Source organism: Canis lupus, chromosome 4 (assembly GCF_003254725.2).
Source record: "Canis lupus dingo isolate Sandy chromosome 4, ASM325472v2, whole genome shotgun sequence".
Classification (NCBI taxonomy): Eukaryota; Metazoa; Chordata; class Mammalia; order Carnivora; family Canidae; genus Canis; species Canis lupus.
In genome coordinates this window covers 6,613,114-6,630,285 of record NC_064246.1, presented here as the reverse complement: position 1 = coordinate 6,630,285, position 17,172 = coordinate 6,613,114, and the positions used below count along the sequence as shown (strand labels likewise).

General features: G+C 37.5%; 1 protein-coding gene across 2 annotated transcripts in view; it reads right to left on the bottom strand.

Moving 5' to 3' along the window:
• Window positions 1-17,172, bottom strand: part of PCNX2 (pecanex 2) — a 288,030-nt gene that overhangs the window by 138,344 nt on the left and 132,514 nt on the right. For both annotated transcript variants that reach the window (XM_025448568.3, XM_025448569.3), the window contains 2 exons: window positions 5,158-5,250; window positions 4,231-4,381 (listed from right to left, as the gene is read on the bottom strand). In XM_025448568.3, the coding sequence (XP_025304353.3) occupies window positions 4,231-4,381; window positions 5,158-5,250 (244 nt within the window). The remainder of the gene's footprint in view (window positions 1-4,230; window positions 4,382-5,157; window positions 5,251-17,172) is intronic.

Genomic DNA, 17,172 nt, shown 5'->3' with positions numbered 1-17,172 from the left:
TACAATTGTTAGATCTTCTTGTTGGAGTGTCCCCTTTGTTATGATATAGTGCCCCTCTTTGTCTCTTACTGCAGTCTTTGTCTTAAAGTCTACTTTGCTCATGTAGGTATTTCCACCATGTTTCTTTTGAGATCCATTCATGTGATAGGTATTTCTCCATCCCCTTACTTTCAATCTGCAGCTGTCTTTAGGGCCAAAATGAGTCTCTTATAGCAGCATATAGGTAGGTCTTGTTTTTTTTTTTAATCCATTCTGTTACCCTGTGTCTTTTGATTGGAGCATTTCATCCACTTAAAGTCAAAGTAATTATTGATAGATACATATTATTGCCATTAGAGACTCTCTTACAACAGAGGCCAATAAATGAAGTCATTTGTCTGGAATTACCATCATCATTCAGGATAATGGATTTATTTTCTAAAACTCTAGTTCTCCTAAACATTTGGTCTTGGAAGTTCCAAACTTAAATAATATGGTGCCATCTGTAGTGCTGTCTACTTTGTTATCTTGTTATTTTCAGCATAATTCACTTAGATTGAACAGCTTCATATTCCATTAATATGCCATCTATAGCCACCTCACCATTTGTCTGCTTAACTGTACTATGAGTGACAGAATTTTATTCTTTTAGTTCAGATATTGGTGAGACATCTTGTTGGGGCTGGAATGAGATAAAGTTTACCTAAATTAGTCTCCAAAGTAAAGAAGTCAGTTGGCTAAAAAATACATGTTTCAATTTACAGTCTGCAACTTGAGTTGTAGTCTGAATTTTATATCAAAATTTATTTTGTATATCTATATAATTTTATATGTCAAGTAAAATTACAATCAGAGGTATGCAGAAAGAAAAGTAAACTGAAAGAAATGTATACCTCAAGTTTAAATTTGTTCTAGCATATAGAGGGCTGATGATATGTAAATAAAGTGCAGTTCAGGAAACACACTTCTGTGCCCAGCACAGTAAGCAGGGGATGGCCAGCATGAACAAGCAGAAATGTTGCTCCTACTCACTTTAGAGAATATAATGGAAAGGGAGGTTCAGAGGAGCAGCCAAGAAGTTTGTCCGATCCAGGTGGTCAGGGAAGGGCTTCTAATGGGCCTGATTTTTAAACAGAGACCTGAAGGATGAATCATCTGGCCTGAGTATAGTGATGCTTGAGAAAAAGCATCACAGGCAAAGGGAAAAACAAAGAGAGGACAGAGAATAGAGTGTATTTGAGAATCTGCAAGAATGCTGAAAATTCACTGTGGTGAGTCTATTTCGACCCAAGGATTAAAGCTTTGTAGAGCTGGCATTAAACTATAGCACACTGGACTGTACAGGACCTACTGAAGTGATGTGGCCCTTCTGGGTAACAATGACTATAGCACTATGTTGTCGAAGAGCCTTGTATGGATTGCACACGACCCACCTGCTAGACTGGGAGCAGATCGGTAGCAAACAGAGCACCTGACTGGAGTAAGATGCCCTGGGTTCTGGTTACTCACTGGCCACAGACTTGCTAGGAGCCAAGTTATGTGCCTTGACTTCTGGAACTTCTGTCTCCTCCTACATAAAGGGTGGGGTGGCATTATATAAACTCTAAAACACGGACAGTACATATGCCTCATCTTACATGCCAATTCGTGCCAGTGGCTGAGTTTTAGGATTGTTCTCAGTTAGTGATGTCTGGCATGGGATCAGAGCATTCCAGTTGTATGTTACAGACCTGCTAGCTCTGCTCTGCTCTATCTTCTTTTCCAGTTATAATATTCTGTGATGCTATGAGAAAGAAGATTTGAGCACAGTTTTCACATTAAAAAGTCTATGATTGGTCTAAACTTCCTGTGTGTGTTTTCTTGAGAGTAGGAGAAATAAAGAGTGAACTATCTAGAAGGCAGAAGGCCAGGACAAGGAGGAAGAAAACTCAGGACCTCATGATACTGAAATGAATAATAGCTTTTCAATGACTTCATACCAACATATTTTAAATATTTGGATTTTCCTTCTAACACACACAATTTTGAAATGCAATCTGTTCTTCACTCCATGCCTAATGTGTCAAATCTATTACTCTTGGCTAGATTTCAGGTGGCTTATGAACAGACAATGCAGGCAAGGGAGAAACATCCACAGAGCCTGTGCCTGAGCCCGAGCTCCCAGCCCACCTTATGGAACAGAGGCCAGCGCTGACTGATCACCTGCCCCTCAAAGAGGAGCCATCAACAAATACACTCACAGAACTTGGGCTTGAATTGTGTACTGAAAGGGTCATGCAAGTTTATTTATTTATTTATTTATTTATTTTTTATTTTATTTTATTTTTTTTGTCATGCAAGTTTAAAATATCTAAGTTATTCTATTCTAAACTGGGATCCCTTAGATTCAGGGAAGGAAACAGCCACACTAACAAAATCAAACAAACAAAAAACCAAAACCAAAATGAATAAACAAAACAAACAGGTTTTGAACTAAACTAAACCAAACTAAACTAAATGTTGAATTCCGTATTTTCACTGTTGAATTTCCAGACTCTGAACTGCCATAGTAAGCTAGCTGGAGCCTAATCTGTCTTATTTTTCTTTCTCTCAATTTGACAAGTTCTCTGTGCTCAGGCCAGGGCATTTAAATGTGTAAGTATAGGTAGAGGTGCAGCTGATATGGATAGAGATATGCAGGCTCCTGAGGCAAAGCCTCACACTTCAAATCTCTACCCAAAATCAATGACACCAAAATAACAAACCCCCAAATACTCCACTAATTTCACCAAAACATAGTCTCCCTAAAGATTTAGAAAATGAAAGGGATCGTTAGCTGAACACTTACAGAGAAGCTCCATAGAAACCAATTTCCTCCAGTTGCTCTACCTGTCAACCAGCCCGCACCCATCTGGGAGGCACCTCTCTCTACAAATGAGCTATCACATGAACTAACCATTACAAATTGCATCTACTCTGAGCCCATCTTCCTTCAGGTTTTATAATACTGATAATAATTTGCATTAAAGTAGTACCTGAAATTGAAAAGAGCCTTTAAAATTATATGTACACACACACACACACTCACACACACACACACATATATATATACATATATATGTCAAGCACAAATATATTAAGCTTGACCCTCAAGCTAGCCACTGGGGTTGCCTGTAAGAAGAGCAAGTCTCTGAGGGCAGAGCCATCAGGGTGGCCCTTCTCCACCTTCTAAACCTTATCCGGGCAGCAGACCCACGATGCCATATTTCTCCACTAAACAATCGACAATCTTCATGAGTTGGCTGTTTTAAATTGAGGCAGCTCCTCATACCCACCCAAAGATGTTCCTTGATGAAATGCTCTTGACAGAATTTTAAGCAATTCTTTCACTTCTTCATTTTTAAATTATTTTTCCCTTTTTCCCCTTTGTCACACTAATCTACCGAGGTTACTGCTGACCAACCTGGCGAGTCTAATACATTCCTGCAAGTCAGCAAATCTTGGCGCCACTTGTGCCTGGACATACAACTGAATATCTCCCTCTATAACAGAGATGTTACAATGGGCTCTAAAGTTATAATCAGCCCAAGCTGTTATAAACTCTAGCTGTGAACTGTGACCGATGACTTCAATGCATCTGAAAATGGGGATAAAGCAATCCTTCCTCCATCTGTTGGATCACAGAGCAGGGGAAGAGCTACCGGAGAAATTCCTGAGATTTCTTATCTAGAAGCTCTGACACTGTCTGGATCACCAGGCTATTACATGGTCGTGACCGGAAATAGCCCGGAGAACTCCTAAGGCAATCAAGTATGCATCCAGGTCTAAGAGACCATAGCCAATGACAAAGTTTAAGGGCTTAAAGGTCCTAAAGGTCCAGCAGTCTCTGCTACATTCCTGCCCACCCCACCCCCTCCAAACACTTTGTGGAGGATGGGAACCTAGTCTACTTGAGCTGGAATAGCATAATTTTCAGGTCTGCATGATATAAATTAATTTTCCACAATACTAATAACCGATTTTATAAGCCATAGTTCTAATTCACTCTATTTCAACTTTCTTGTTCTGGAACAATACTGCATACCCCAAGGTACACTCTCCTTTTTTTTCTTTATTGTGGTAAAATAGATATAATGTAACACCTGCCACTGTAACCATTCTTAGTGCATAGTTCTATGGCATCCAGTACATTCACATCAGTTGCGTACACTCTGGTTTAAAGGATGCCTACCACTACATCATTTTTTTTTTAATGAGGGATAAAGTACTGACCTCTCACTTCCCGCTGTTGATACTCTTTGTTTTTGAGAACAGGGTGTGAAATCCACATCCACGGGTGGTGCTTGCGGAGCTGGGGGAGCATGTAATGGGTCACAAGTCCCACCGAGCCCGCCAGGGCAAACAGCACAACACTGAGAAACGGCTGTGAGACAAGAGGGCAATTCAAAGTGTTTAGCCTGGCAGGAGAGGGGAGGGACGCCCATGATAATACATAACACTACTGCCCTTCCCCTCTTCCCTCCAAGCCCCATGCTGGTTTCGGGTTTCTGAAAATGTCTTCCAGCTGAAACTGACCTGTGCTGGGAGCCACCAGGTCGGGGTGGAGAGCTGGCCCCACAAGGTGCAAAGGCCAAGGAAACCTGCTCTCTAGTTTTACCGCTGTTTTTAAAGAGGTTGAGAATGACAAATGTAACCAATACACTTTCCTTGTTAGAAGGAGAGCTCCTAAGCATACAGTACTTTCATATGGAAGCAGTAACTGTTCGAGCCTCAAGCCAGAAATCCCATCTAGGGCTCTCCACTTTTTTTTTAACTGAAAATTATTTTCCAAAACTCTATTTAGCTCCAGGACCTCTTTCTGACTCCTGATAGGGTAATACCTCCTGTCCCTGCTCCTGGTACAGTGCCAGTCAGCCTGTCTTACTACCGCTGGGTTCCAGGACATGTGCTGCTGCTGCTGCTGCTCTAGCAAACTGCACAGCTCCCCAAGCACAGAAAGACAAAGGATAAAGCACTTGAACCCAGTCTGCAATGTGAACCAACTCTCATCTGGGACGCAACTCCTCACAGCACATAGATATGTCCCTTAAACCTCCTAGCTGGCTCCACTAGCCTGCCAATACCTTGGGATTCCACAACCGGCTGTGTTACTCAGGAAAGAAGGCGGTGGGGAGACTAGAAAGCCGAATGGATACGTACTCGCAAGGACAGGAACACAGTGCTGGCACTGATTGCAAATGACAGAACAGCAGCCACCGAGCAGATAACGAGATCCGATTTTAGGATATCCTTCTGTAAAGAGAGAACCAACTGTAAAAGTCTGCCCGTCTGTGTTTCTCTCAGCAACTCTGTAGTCAGCAGGAAAGTCAAGTAACAGGATACTGACTCTGGATAACATACTCTCTCAGCATATCACTTACCTGATAGGTTCCTAGGGACACACCTGGGTGGACCATAAGGGAGAACAAGGCAAAGGGTGGAGAATGGGGAATGCACACTCCAAGGTTAACCTCCACCAGCTAACCACAGTAGGAAAAAGGTTTTCTACATGTACAAGAGGCATAAGCTTCTTCTGTACAAACATAGATCACATACAAGGTCCCATGATCTCATTAATAAAGGAGGGTAAAGGGCTAATCATCTTGACTTGGTTTTAGATTTGCTTGTATGGAGGCTATTTGCCAAACAGAAGCCTCTTACACATTCACTTATTTCTTTGGACCAGAACAGATTTCACATTTTAATTCTCCAGAGTGAGTAAAGGCCACTTCCAAATAATTTAAATATATATGTGTTATGGACACAGTTGCGGAAAATGAAATGTCAGTTACTAATAATGTTTTATCACATAAAATTGCAGCGTGAGCAGGGGCTGAAAGAAAACAAAGCAAAGTTAGACCAAAGAATGTTATTTGTACTGCATTAATACTATATGGGGAATGGCCTGTTAATGCAAATCAAGCACAATACTGCTGGCTGATAGATCTAAAAGAGACACAAAGGACCATCAAATTATGTTCTTCTACAGAGGCCAGTTTGCTGCAGTACACAATTATTGAACATTTTAAGGTACCACCCCCTGAAAACTCTGAAACCATTGTTATAAATATATCAATATCTTATATTGAAAAGAATTATGCCTCTTAAATAATTGTTTTGAATGTTCTCTGCCAGAAAATTTTAGCTGTGTACATCTGTTTCCCCTGTCCTCCTCCCCCTTTTTGCTTTTCTTGTTTTTAAAATTAAAGTGCAGAGTTCTTGCAAGCCGTGCTGTTGCTGGCTTTCTGACTGAATTAATACCCAAGTAGGAAGAAATCAGGAAGACAGCTTAAATGGAGTAATAATGACCTTGAACCATCTGATGAAAATATCAACACAGCTTGGTTAACATTAACATCCAGGTAGCTCATCCAACTCTTGGTGTTGGCTCAGGTAACTGGTCATGGGATTGAGTCTCGCATTGGGCTCCATGCTCAGTGACGAGTTGGCTTCAGGTTCTCTCTCCTTCTTCCTCCCTACCCGCTTTGTCCCTTCATCTTCCCCCCATTATGTGCACAGATTCTCTCTATATATAAATAAAATCTTTAAAAAATAATGATAATGTAGTAAAGAGATATATTCTCAACATCAATTTATCAATTATCTACTAAAGTTGTTTTACAATTCATGTATAGGTATTGAATATTGGAGGAACCATATAGCAATTAACTTCTAGATTTATTCTTAGTAATGATATGAATAATAGGGTTAAAAAGTGGTAAGAATTTCCCTGATTTTTGAGCAGGGCAAATCACTGGTTTTTAATTCTGAATCTGTAAAAATTTTGTGATTGCAGGTTTTTACCAAAAATTTACTATTAATAAATAACCAAAATTCAAGTATCTCCTTTTATTCCAAAGATTTACAGAAGGTCAGACCTTCCCAGAGCAAAGAACTGCAACTCATTGGGTCTTTAGGCTGTAAAGAGAAGTTAATTTCTCCTTCCCATTTTTCACTGGCATGGTTTTATGTCCCTTAAAAATTGCTGAGTGCTTATTAAAAGGAAGATACACATTTTCCCAAATATTCTAATTTAAGATTAAGTGTTATCTATACTTGCCCATCCATCCTTGCCTGAAGGGAAAATAGTGGGCCATCAGGGCAGCTACTGTGGGGAGGAGGTTCATGTTTTTATGTTTTGTGGAAGAGGGAGAATGAGCTCTGATTATCATTATTTTTTTTCCTATAGCTGGATGACATTCAGGAATTCCACTGATTTTCGTCAGTGTCCTATGTATCCCTTGTAAATAAAACTACTGCACAGCCTTTATTTATTAAAATGTTCCTCCTGCCCATTTCATTTCTGTTTTGTACTTTTTAAACAGCTGGTATGAGCTGTTTGAGGTATTCTGATGTACAAAACCCCTGTATATGTACATACCCCTGTTTGAGGTATGTCTGATGTACAAAACCCCTGCATATGTATAAAATGTACCACTCGATGAGTTTTGACATATGTATATCCCTCTGAAATCCATTGCCAAAGTTAGGGTAAGTAACACAGCCATCACACCCCAGAGTTTCCTCTCTTGACTTTTTCTAACCTGTGCCCCCTTCTCTACTCTGTCCATAGACAACCACTGATGATCTGCACCATCATGATGGTTTATTTCATTCCCTAGGATGTGTTATAAATGGTATCGTAGAATATATATTCTTTGATCTGGCTTCTTTCACTGAGTGTAATTATTCTGATAGTGATCCTTGTTGTTGTCTGTATGAATAGTCCCTCTCTTTCATGGCTATGTAACATTCCTTTGTGAGCATATGGCATGTGCATTAGTCCATCCACCTATGAGTAGACATTTCAGTTATTTTCAATTTCTGGCAATTACAAATAAAGCTGTTATAAATATTCATGGCCATGTCTCTGGACATGTGCTTTCATTTCTCTTTGTAAATGCTTTTAGTAGGATGGTTGGATCACATGATAGGTTTATTTTTTTTTATAAATATTTTATTTATTTATTCATGAGAGATACAGAGAGAGAGAGGCAGAGACACAGGCAGAGGGAGAAGCAGGCTCCATGCAGGGAGCCTGACGTGGGACTCGATCCCAGGTCTCCAGGATCATGCCACGGGCTGAAGGCGGGGCTAAACCGCTGAGCCACCTGGGCTTCCCACATGATAGGTTTAGACTTAACTTTTTAAGAAACTGCCAGAGTTTTCCAAAGTCATTGTAACCTTTTTGCATTCTCACTGGCAGTGTATGAGAGTTCCAATTACTCCATATCCTTGCCAACACTTGGTGTAGTCAGTATTTTTTATTTTAGCCATTCCAGTGGTTGTGTAGTACAACAGTTCTCAGCCAAGGAAAATTTTACCTCCCCAGGAACATTTGGCAATGCCTGGAGATATTTTTTACTATTATTTTTCAGGGAGAAGGAGGAGTAACATTGACATCTGGTGGGCAGAGGCAAAGGATGCAGCACATAAATATCCTACAGTGCACAGGGCAGTCCCTGACAAGAGAATTAAGAGGCCCAGGAAGTCAATAGTGTGAGGTTGATAAACCTTGGTGCTGTGGTGCCTAATTATGGATTTAATTGGCATTTTCCAATGGCTAATGATGTTGACCACCATTTCACACACTTAGTTCTTAAAATACCATTTAAAAAAGAATTTTAAAATATGAAATCATTAGGGATAAATTTGACAAAAATGTATTAGACCTGTACATTGAAAACTACAAACTCTGCTGAAAGAAACTAAAGAAATACATAGAAAGATATATCATCTTCATGGATTTAAAGATTCAGTATCCTTAAGAAGTCAATTCTTACCAAACTTACCAAACTATATAGATCCAGTAGAATCCTAATCAAATCCTAACAGAACTTTTTTGTACAAATTGTCAAGCTAGTTCAAAAATTTGCTTGGGAGTGCAATGGATCTAGCAAGAGTCAACCAATTTTGGAAAGGAAGAACAAAGTTGGAGGATATGCAATATTTTATTCCAAGGCTTCTTACAAACCTGCAGGAATCAAGTACTGATGGTATTGGAGCAAAATATATATCTAGATCAAGAGAACAGAAGAAAGATCCCAGAAATAGACCAAAAAAAATATATACAGCAATGGATTTTAAGCAAGAATGCCAAGGTGAAATGACAGCTTTCCCCTAAATGAGAGAAAAGATAATTTTTTCAACAAATGGAACTGGCTATCTACAAAAAACAAAACAACAAAAAAACACCTTGACACTTCACGTCACAAGGTGCATTACAAACCTAACTTAAATTATTAAAACTCAAAGAAAGCATAAGAGGAAATCTTCATGACCTTGGGTTTGGCAAAGTTTTCGTAAATAGAACACTAAAAGTGATATTTTAAAAGGAAAAAAGTCATTAAATTGGAGTTCATGAAAATTTAAAACATTTGCTCTTCAAAATACATTGTTATAAAATGAAAAGGCAAGCCAGGGACTGAGAAAAATAAATGCGAAACATATATCCAACAAAGAACTTTTACCTGTAATATATAATGAACTTTACAAATAAAAAAAGAACTCTACAAATCAATAAGAAGTCAAACAATTCCGCCCACCCCCATTCCTAGCTGCATATGGGCAAAGTTTTGAACAGACTCTTCACCAAGCATGATGGCAAACGATAATTATTGAGCTTTTCAAGCTAGTGCTAATTAACGAAACCATAGAGCACTCTGTTAATACCGGCAAAAGTAACATCAGCAAAATAAAAAGAAAATAGCTCCTTCTTCCCCTATAGCCACCAAAAGGCTATTACTCTCCTCCAAAAAGTTTATTCCTGAAAATATTTTTTCTTACAAACATCTTTTATGCATGTGCCTTTACAAAAAGTATGAAATGCAGCAGATTTTGATAAACACATTCAGTGAAACAACAGTGTGTTTACTGATGTACAACTACTCTTCTTACAAAGGCCTCTTTCATGGGCATTGAATTGCATGCCTCAAATGCAGTACAGTGTAACAAAAATGAAAATGTTATGTTTAAAAGCAATCTTGAAAACACCTGGACCTCAGAGACTATTGTTGTGTCCTATGAAAGTAGCCTTTAATACTGTAAAACGTTTCTAATTTTGGTTTTCTTATTAAATAATTTTGCTGATTTTAATATATATTATACTCCTCTTTCTAAAAGATCTAAGTAAGTGTGAGGTTTTAGTTTTAGTTTGGTTATACAAAAGAATTATTAGTGCTACCTTCTCCCTTCACATGCTTGAAGGTTAATAACTCCAATTCTGTTGAATTACTTTATTTAAACAAGAGGTTTAGAATCTTTGCTTCATTTTGATAAATATCCTAAGCCCTAAAAGTGAACCATACAATATTAGGTGTTACAAAAATTAGAGTACAAAATATCTGAGCAAAATGCAAATTTAGAAGGTCTCTGCAATATTTTAGTATTAATTAATGTTTCCATCATAGGATAACATAATATTGCAGTGCTCTACCACACAGAGAAGAAAGGGAATATAGATCACTCATGATCGTTATATCCTGACACAAACAGTATTAGCATTTTTATGCTTTCTGGGCCAGTATTTTTGCCTGTGAATGCTGAGACATGGTTCTAGCTGTCATCACGATGTATATGGCATTATCTATACATATTTTATAAAGGTCTAATCATAGTATGCATATAATTTTATACTTTTTTCAACTGTACTTCTTTCATAAGCAATATATATACATATATTTGTATATTATTGTAAGACTTACTAATAGTGACGAACTAATTTTCCATCTTGTGATGTGGTAAACATACACACACAGATACATACAAACAGTGCTATAGTGGAAACTGGAAACCATAATTTCAGGAACGAAAGTGAATGTGCCATATTTAGTACAAGCCTTCCCTGACTCTGAGGTTATTAGGTTGTCTTCCATTTTTTAACCATGATGAATTATGCTGCAGTCATGATCTTTATGCACCTAGATCTTTTTTCATATTTGGAATTCATTCCCTAGACAAACTCTGGTAAATCAATTTATTATATTATAGGTTATGAATTGTATAATTCATATTGATAGTTGATCAGTTATGCTTTCTCAGGTGATCGTAATAATTTACACAATATATAAACAATATCTAAGAGATCTCATCTTGTCCTACTTGGCAATATTAATATTAATTTATCTTGTGCTGGTTGACTGGACAAAAAAGAATGCCATCTAGGATGCCTAGGTGGCTCAGTAAATTAAACATCTATCTCCTTTCAGCTTAGGTCATGATCTCAGGATTATGAGATGGAGCTCTGTGTTGGGCTCCGCGCTGAGCATGGAGCCTGCTTGAGATTCTCTCTCTCCCTTTCCCTCTGGCCCTAAGCCCCCTGCTCCAGTGCATGCGCATGCACTCTCTCTTAAAAAAAAAAAAAAAAAGCCATCTAACTTTAATTTGCACTTCTTTCTGCATAAGTACAATAAATATAATTCTAACAATTCTAAATAGTTCGTCCTTCAATTAATATATATATATATATATATATATAGGTATCATTTCATATCATTTGGCTATGGAGTTTTAAAAATTAACCTTTGAATTGTTGGTATAAAAAGGTATTTAACTTTTGTCAAATTTGCGATATTTCACCAGATCAATTTTATTGCCTTTAAATATATAGAAGTTTAAAAGTTTTATGTACTCACATCTAACTGTGCGTGTATGTGCGATTATTTCATTTTGTAGATTCCAAGCCTGGAAAATCATCCCCTTTCTAGAATTTGAATAAATGTTTGATTTTATTTCACACTTTTGAAGATTTCGTTTACATTTTTAAAAATCGTGAGCCAGACATATAGGAAAGTGCTTAAAATACATATCTACAATTTTAAAAAATAATTATAAAGTGAAATCTCAGTAACTAACCAATTGATTACCAAGAACTCCCTTATGTGGTCCCTGATCACAAACCCTTCTTTCCTCTCTTAGGGGGGTCTATATCAATTATCCTGACTGTGGTGAAAATAAGTTTCTTGCTCTTTAAACAGAATGATTTTGTTCCTTGTGTATGCAATTATAAGCAGTTTGGTTTGCCTATTTTTATCCAAGAGATGGCACTAGACTAGACATATTGGTGTCTTGCTTCCTCTGCTCAACATTTTGTGTCTGAGACTCACCCATATCATTGCATATGGCTCTGGTAAGGTCTCTTCCTTTGCTGGATACTACACATTCCACTGCTGGTACAACTTCCAATGGCTTCAGCTTAGGGCCCTTATGAATAAATGCTATGAGGAACAATCTTATATGTATACTCTGATACAAATGTGCAAGATTTGAGGGGTGCCTGGGTAGCTCAGTCAGTTAAGCACCTGCCTCTGGATTGGGTCATAGTCCCAGGGTTCTGGGATCGAGACCCATGTCTGGCTCCCTGCTTGGTCTGCTTCTCTATCTGCCCACCACCCACTCATGTACTTTCTCTCAAGCTCCCTCTCTCTCTCTCTCTCAAATAAATAAAATCTTAAAAAAAAAATATTTATTCCAGGGTAAATATCTAGGAGTAGAATTTCTGATTGTAGTATATATTTCAACTTTATAGTACCAAATTGTTTCTGAAACAGATACGAATTTACACTACTGCCAGCAGTACATAAGAGTCCCCTTGCTTTACACTTAATATTGTGAGAATTTTTAATTTTTTGTCAGTCTAGTAAGTATGAAATGGTTTCCTGATTTTTAATTAGTTCGCATGCATATTCATGTTTTGGCTATTTTTATTTCCTCCTTGTGAAGTGCACATACAAGTCTTTTGGTCATTTTTCATTGAGATATCTTTTCTTACTGATTTATAGTAATTTTATATTTGGCACAACACTAGTGTTTTAGCTACTAAATATTTTAAAAATTGTTTCCCATTCTGTGGCTTATTTTTTAAAGTCTCTTTTTGGGTATTTGATGAGTCAAAGATCATAATTTTAATGAACTTCAATTTTTTTTTCTTGTTTAAAAAATTATTTCCTGGGCAGCCCAGGTGGCTCAGTGGTTTAGCACCACCTTCAGCCCAGGGTGTGATTCTGGAGTCCTGGGATCAAGTCCCATATCGGGCTCCCTGCATGGAGCCTGCTTCTCCCTCTGCCTGTGTCTCTGCCTCTCTCTTTCTCTTTCCCTCTCTGTGTCCCTCATGAATAAATAAATAAAATCTTAAAAAAAAATTATTTCCTGTACTAAAACTATCATAGATAACTTCCTTTATTATGATTCTAGTACTTTCAGGTTTTGTTATGTCATATTTAGGTTTATAGCCTATCTGGAATTGACTTTTAAGCAGTGTCACACAGGAATCCTATTATATTTCACTACTGATGAAGAACTCATTTTTATCATTCCATTTTTCCCTTTGTACAGAGTAGGAAGTCACCACCGTGTTTCTATTCCTTTAGCAATTACACTAAACATTCCAACATGCATACTTCACTTATCACAGTCTTAAGTTAATCAGTATCTTTATTTGTCTCCTGGACATTACTAAGTTTAAGTCTTGGAGCCCATTTCTCCTTCCATCCAAAGTTGTATGTTAGCCTCTTATTCTGTTTTCATAGGGTTAATGTTTGTTTAAATTTCTCTTTGCATTTTTGCATGAATTAGACTTTCCATCTGAGACTGTTTGAAGAATATCCCTCAGAATTACATTTAGCGAGAGTCTCTCAGCTTCTCTTTGTCTGAAATATTTTTATGATGCCCTTCTTCTTTGAAGATATTTTCACTGGGCATAGAACTCTACTGCGGCAGTTACTTTTTTTTACAGAACATTTAATACATCAAACTTCTGGCTTCTTTGATTGCTTTTGATAAAGGGAGCTTTCCGTTTGTCATTCATTTAAATATAATCCATTCACTTTGTTTCATGCTCTGTGTCTTTGGTGTCTGCAGTTTCACGGTGGTTTGTCCACTGTGGATTCTTTCTTCACTTTACCCTGCTTGTGATTCACTGGTATGCTTGAATCTCTAGATCAGTGTCTCCCATTACTTCTGGTAAATTCTCAGATGCGATCTCATCAGATACCGATTATGCTCATGTCTCTCTCCCATTTTTCTGAAATTCTGATTAGATACATGTGAGATGTTCTTACTGTCTTTCACATGGCTTTGTCTTTATTTTGTATTTCTTCATTTTCTGTCTGTCAGTGTTGCAATTCTGGAAACTTTCTTCTGTCTTTCAGTTCACTGTCTCATCAGAGGTGTCTAATCCCCCCTGTGTGTATGTGTGTATTTTGTTTTGTTTTGTTTTGTTTTCTTAAACTGCTTTATTTTCTGGTTTGTTTTTTGTTTAGGAAGGTCTGTTTGGTTCTTTCAAACATACAAAGATCATTTAATATTTTCTATTGTCTATAAATTTTACCTTTCATTCCTTTAAACACATATATAGTATAGTTGTTTTAAAATCTGTGTCTAGGAACACCTGGGTGGCTCAGTCAGTTAAATATCTCCGTTTGGCTCAGGTCATGATCTTGGGGTCCTGGGATCAAGCCCCACATGGGGCTCTCAGAGCAGTGGAGAGTCTGCTCCTCCCTCTCCCTCTGCCCTCTGCTCTCAATCTCTCTCATGCTCTGTCTCGTGTTTTCTCTCTCTCACACTGTCTCAAATAAATAAAATCTTCAAAAACATTTTTAAATAATAAAACAAAACAAAATCTGTGTCCAATAGTTCCAATATTTGATGTCCTTGAAGATATGTTTCTGCTGGTTCCTTGTTTCCTTGTGCAAGTTTTATTTTTATTTTATTTTTTTAATTGAGAGCTGCTCATTTCCCTTAGAAAATTGGTTTGGGGAACACCTGAAAACCTAGAAGGAAAGAATCCTCTAGAGAGACTTCATGTTTGGTTTGGCCATGAGGTGTTTTTCCAGTTGGGAGCCACTTCAAACTCGATTCCTAAATTTAGGGGTTTTGTGCCATGCAGGTTTTAGGACTTGGAAGAAAGCCCACTGCAGACTAAACATCTCAAGGACTCAATTGTTGTTGTTGTCCAACACAGGTGCATCTGCTAGCACTCCCGTGGTGCCAAGGAGGTTGGAAGTGGTTTCTTGTGGTTCATCCTCCCACTGAGGGTGGGTGCTTCAGTGTCCCAGCCTGACAAGCAAATGGTCTCCCTTTGCATACCCACTCTGGCAGCTTTGGGCTGTAATTTCTCTTCCCCAGAGTTTGAAGGCTGAAAAGTGAGGATCAGGATCCCCCGGGTGAGCAGATGTCCTTGAGGCAAAAGAAGCTTCCTGCTCTGCTTCCTCACCATTCTCTGATTCACTCAAATTATAACTTAATAATTCTTTATCCTTTTGTCAGTTTTGTGCCACACTGAAGAGGGACTTTTTTTTTTTTTACTTTATTCAGAATTCTCAGTTTTAATCAGAAGAGAGTTTGGCTATAATAATTCAGCTTGGCATAGTATCAGAGATGGAAAATTCTCATTTGATCTGTGTCTTTCTAACTTATATTGCTGTCTGGTGAGGAATCAGCATGTAGAATTCTTTTTCCTCTCCCACTACTAAACAATGACCTCCACACCATATGCTGATTAATCCATTCTTGATTATGACATTTAATTTTCACATAATACATTTGTATAAATAATTTGCCTCCATTTTGTGTTTTATTGATTCACTAATCCCATTCTCTAGTCTTGGATGAGTTGCATCTTTTTTTTTTTCCAATTACTCAATCTTTATTATATACTTAAATCCCAAAGTACTAAGTTCCTCTTTCTTAGTCTTCTTTTTCAGATTTTTTAAAGCTATTATTAATCACTATTCTAAATGAACCTTAGAATCATTTCCCCAAGTTGTGGATATAATTCCTCCAGAACTGTTTTGAACAATATTAATCCTATAAATTTATTTGAAAGAATTGGCATTTAATAAATCTCAACCTTCCTATCCAAAATCAGGTTATGTCTATTTATCACAACTTATTCAGAACTTCATTTACATTTTAATAGACTGCTGTGGTTTCCTTGATTTCTGACAGTACTTGTAAAATCATTCCCATTATCAATTCATATATTTTGTTGCTATTATGAGTAGGATCACATTTTCATTATATTGTCTAAGTTTACTTCTGATGTGTTAGAATGCTCTTGCTTTTCTAAATTTTCTAGGGGTATTTATGCATTCTCATATTGATCAGTTGATTTTAATGAACTTTTCTGTGCATTCTAGATGTATAAAATAATGTAATCTACTTTTTTTTTCTTTTAAGACAACACTATCCAGCACTTCCAAAACAATATTCAATAATATGAATATCTTGGCTTCCTATTTTAATGGTGATTCCATGCATGTTTAATAAATATATTGGCACTTAGCACATTGAACGTTTTAAATCCATTGTGACATTTTATGTAGCGCTTCATGCTCCAAACTTAAAAAAAAAAAGAAGCCCTGGTCCCACACTATATATCCAGCAACTCTATATAGCATGGCCCCTGAAAAACCTAGATGATAACAACCAATGGTTAAAAAGAAGCTGTTTGAATTGTACAGATAAAAATGAAGAAGGTTGTTTTGTTGTTTATTTTTTGCTTCTAGGAATTGAGAAAAATAGATACAGTGGAAGTAACATATCCAATGGGTGAATATGTGAAATGGGTGAAGAGGATTGAGATTGATGAGGATGAGTGAGAATAGAAACAGAATGACCAGGCTCCTGAGGCCGGTGGATAGGAGGAATCTGTTGCATTTTGTTAATGAACTGAGTGCATAGTTCACATTGGGTATATGGGAATGTATCAGCCCCCTGATGGAGTTCTAGGTATTTCTTTTTCTAGATCAAGGTCCCTGGAAGCTCAGTCTCTAGAGACAGCCTTATAAACGTGCAGATTCCCCATCACAGGCCAAATGAATTGGAATAGGAAGAGGGGTTGGAAACCTGATCTAAGCAGGCTCCTTAGGGACTACTCATACGAAGTGAAATTTAAGGAGAGAGAGAAAGCAAGAGAGACAAAATCCGAGACAAGAAGGGAAATCTTGTACTAGGTCACAAAAGGTTTTATATACCAAACTATAAAAACTGAATCTGGTAGTCCTGTTAAAATATTATCATCTTTAAACCAGAAGACTTTTCAGAGCAAAGAACACACATATCACATTATGTCACCTATAAGCTTATGTGCTCTGCATTATACAGAGCATTTCCAAGTGTATGAAAACTTACTAAGGCAACACCTAGCGCACTGCATGAATTATCCTAATGAAATGC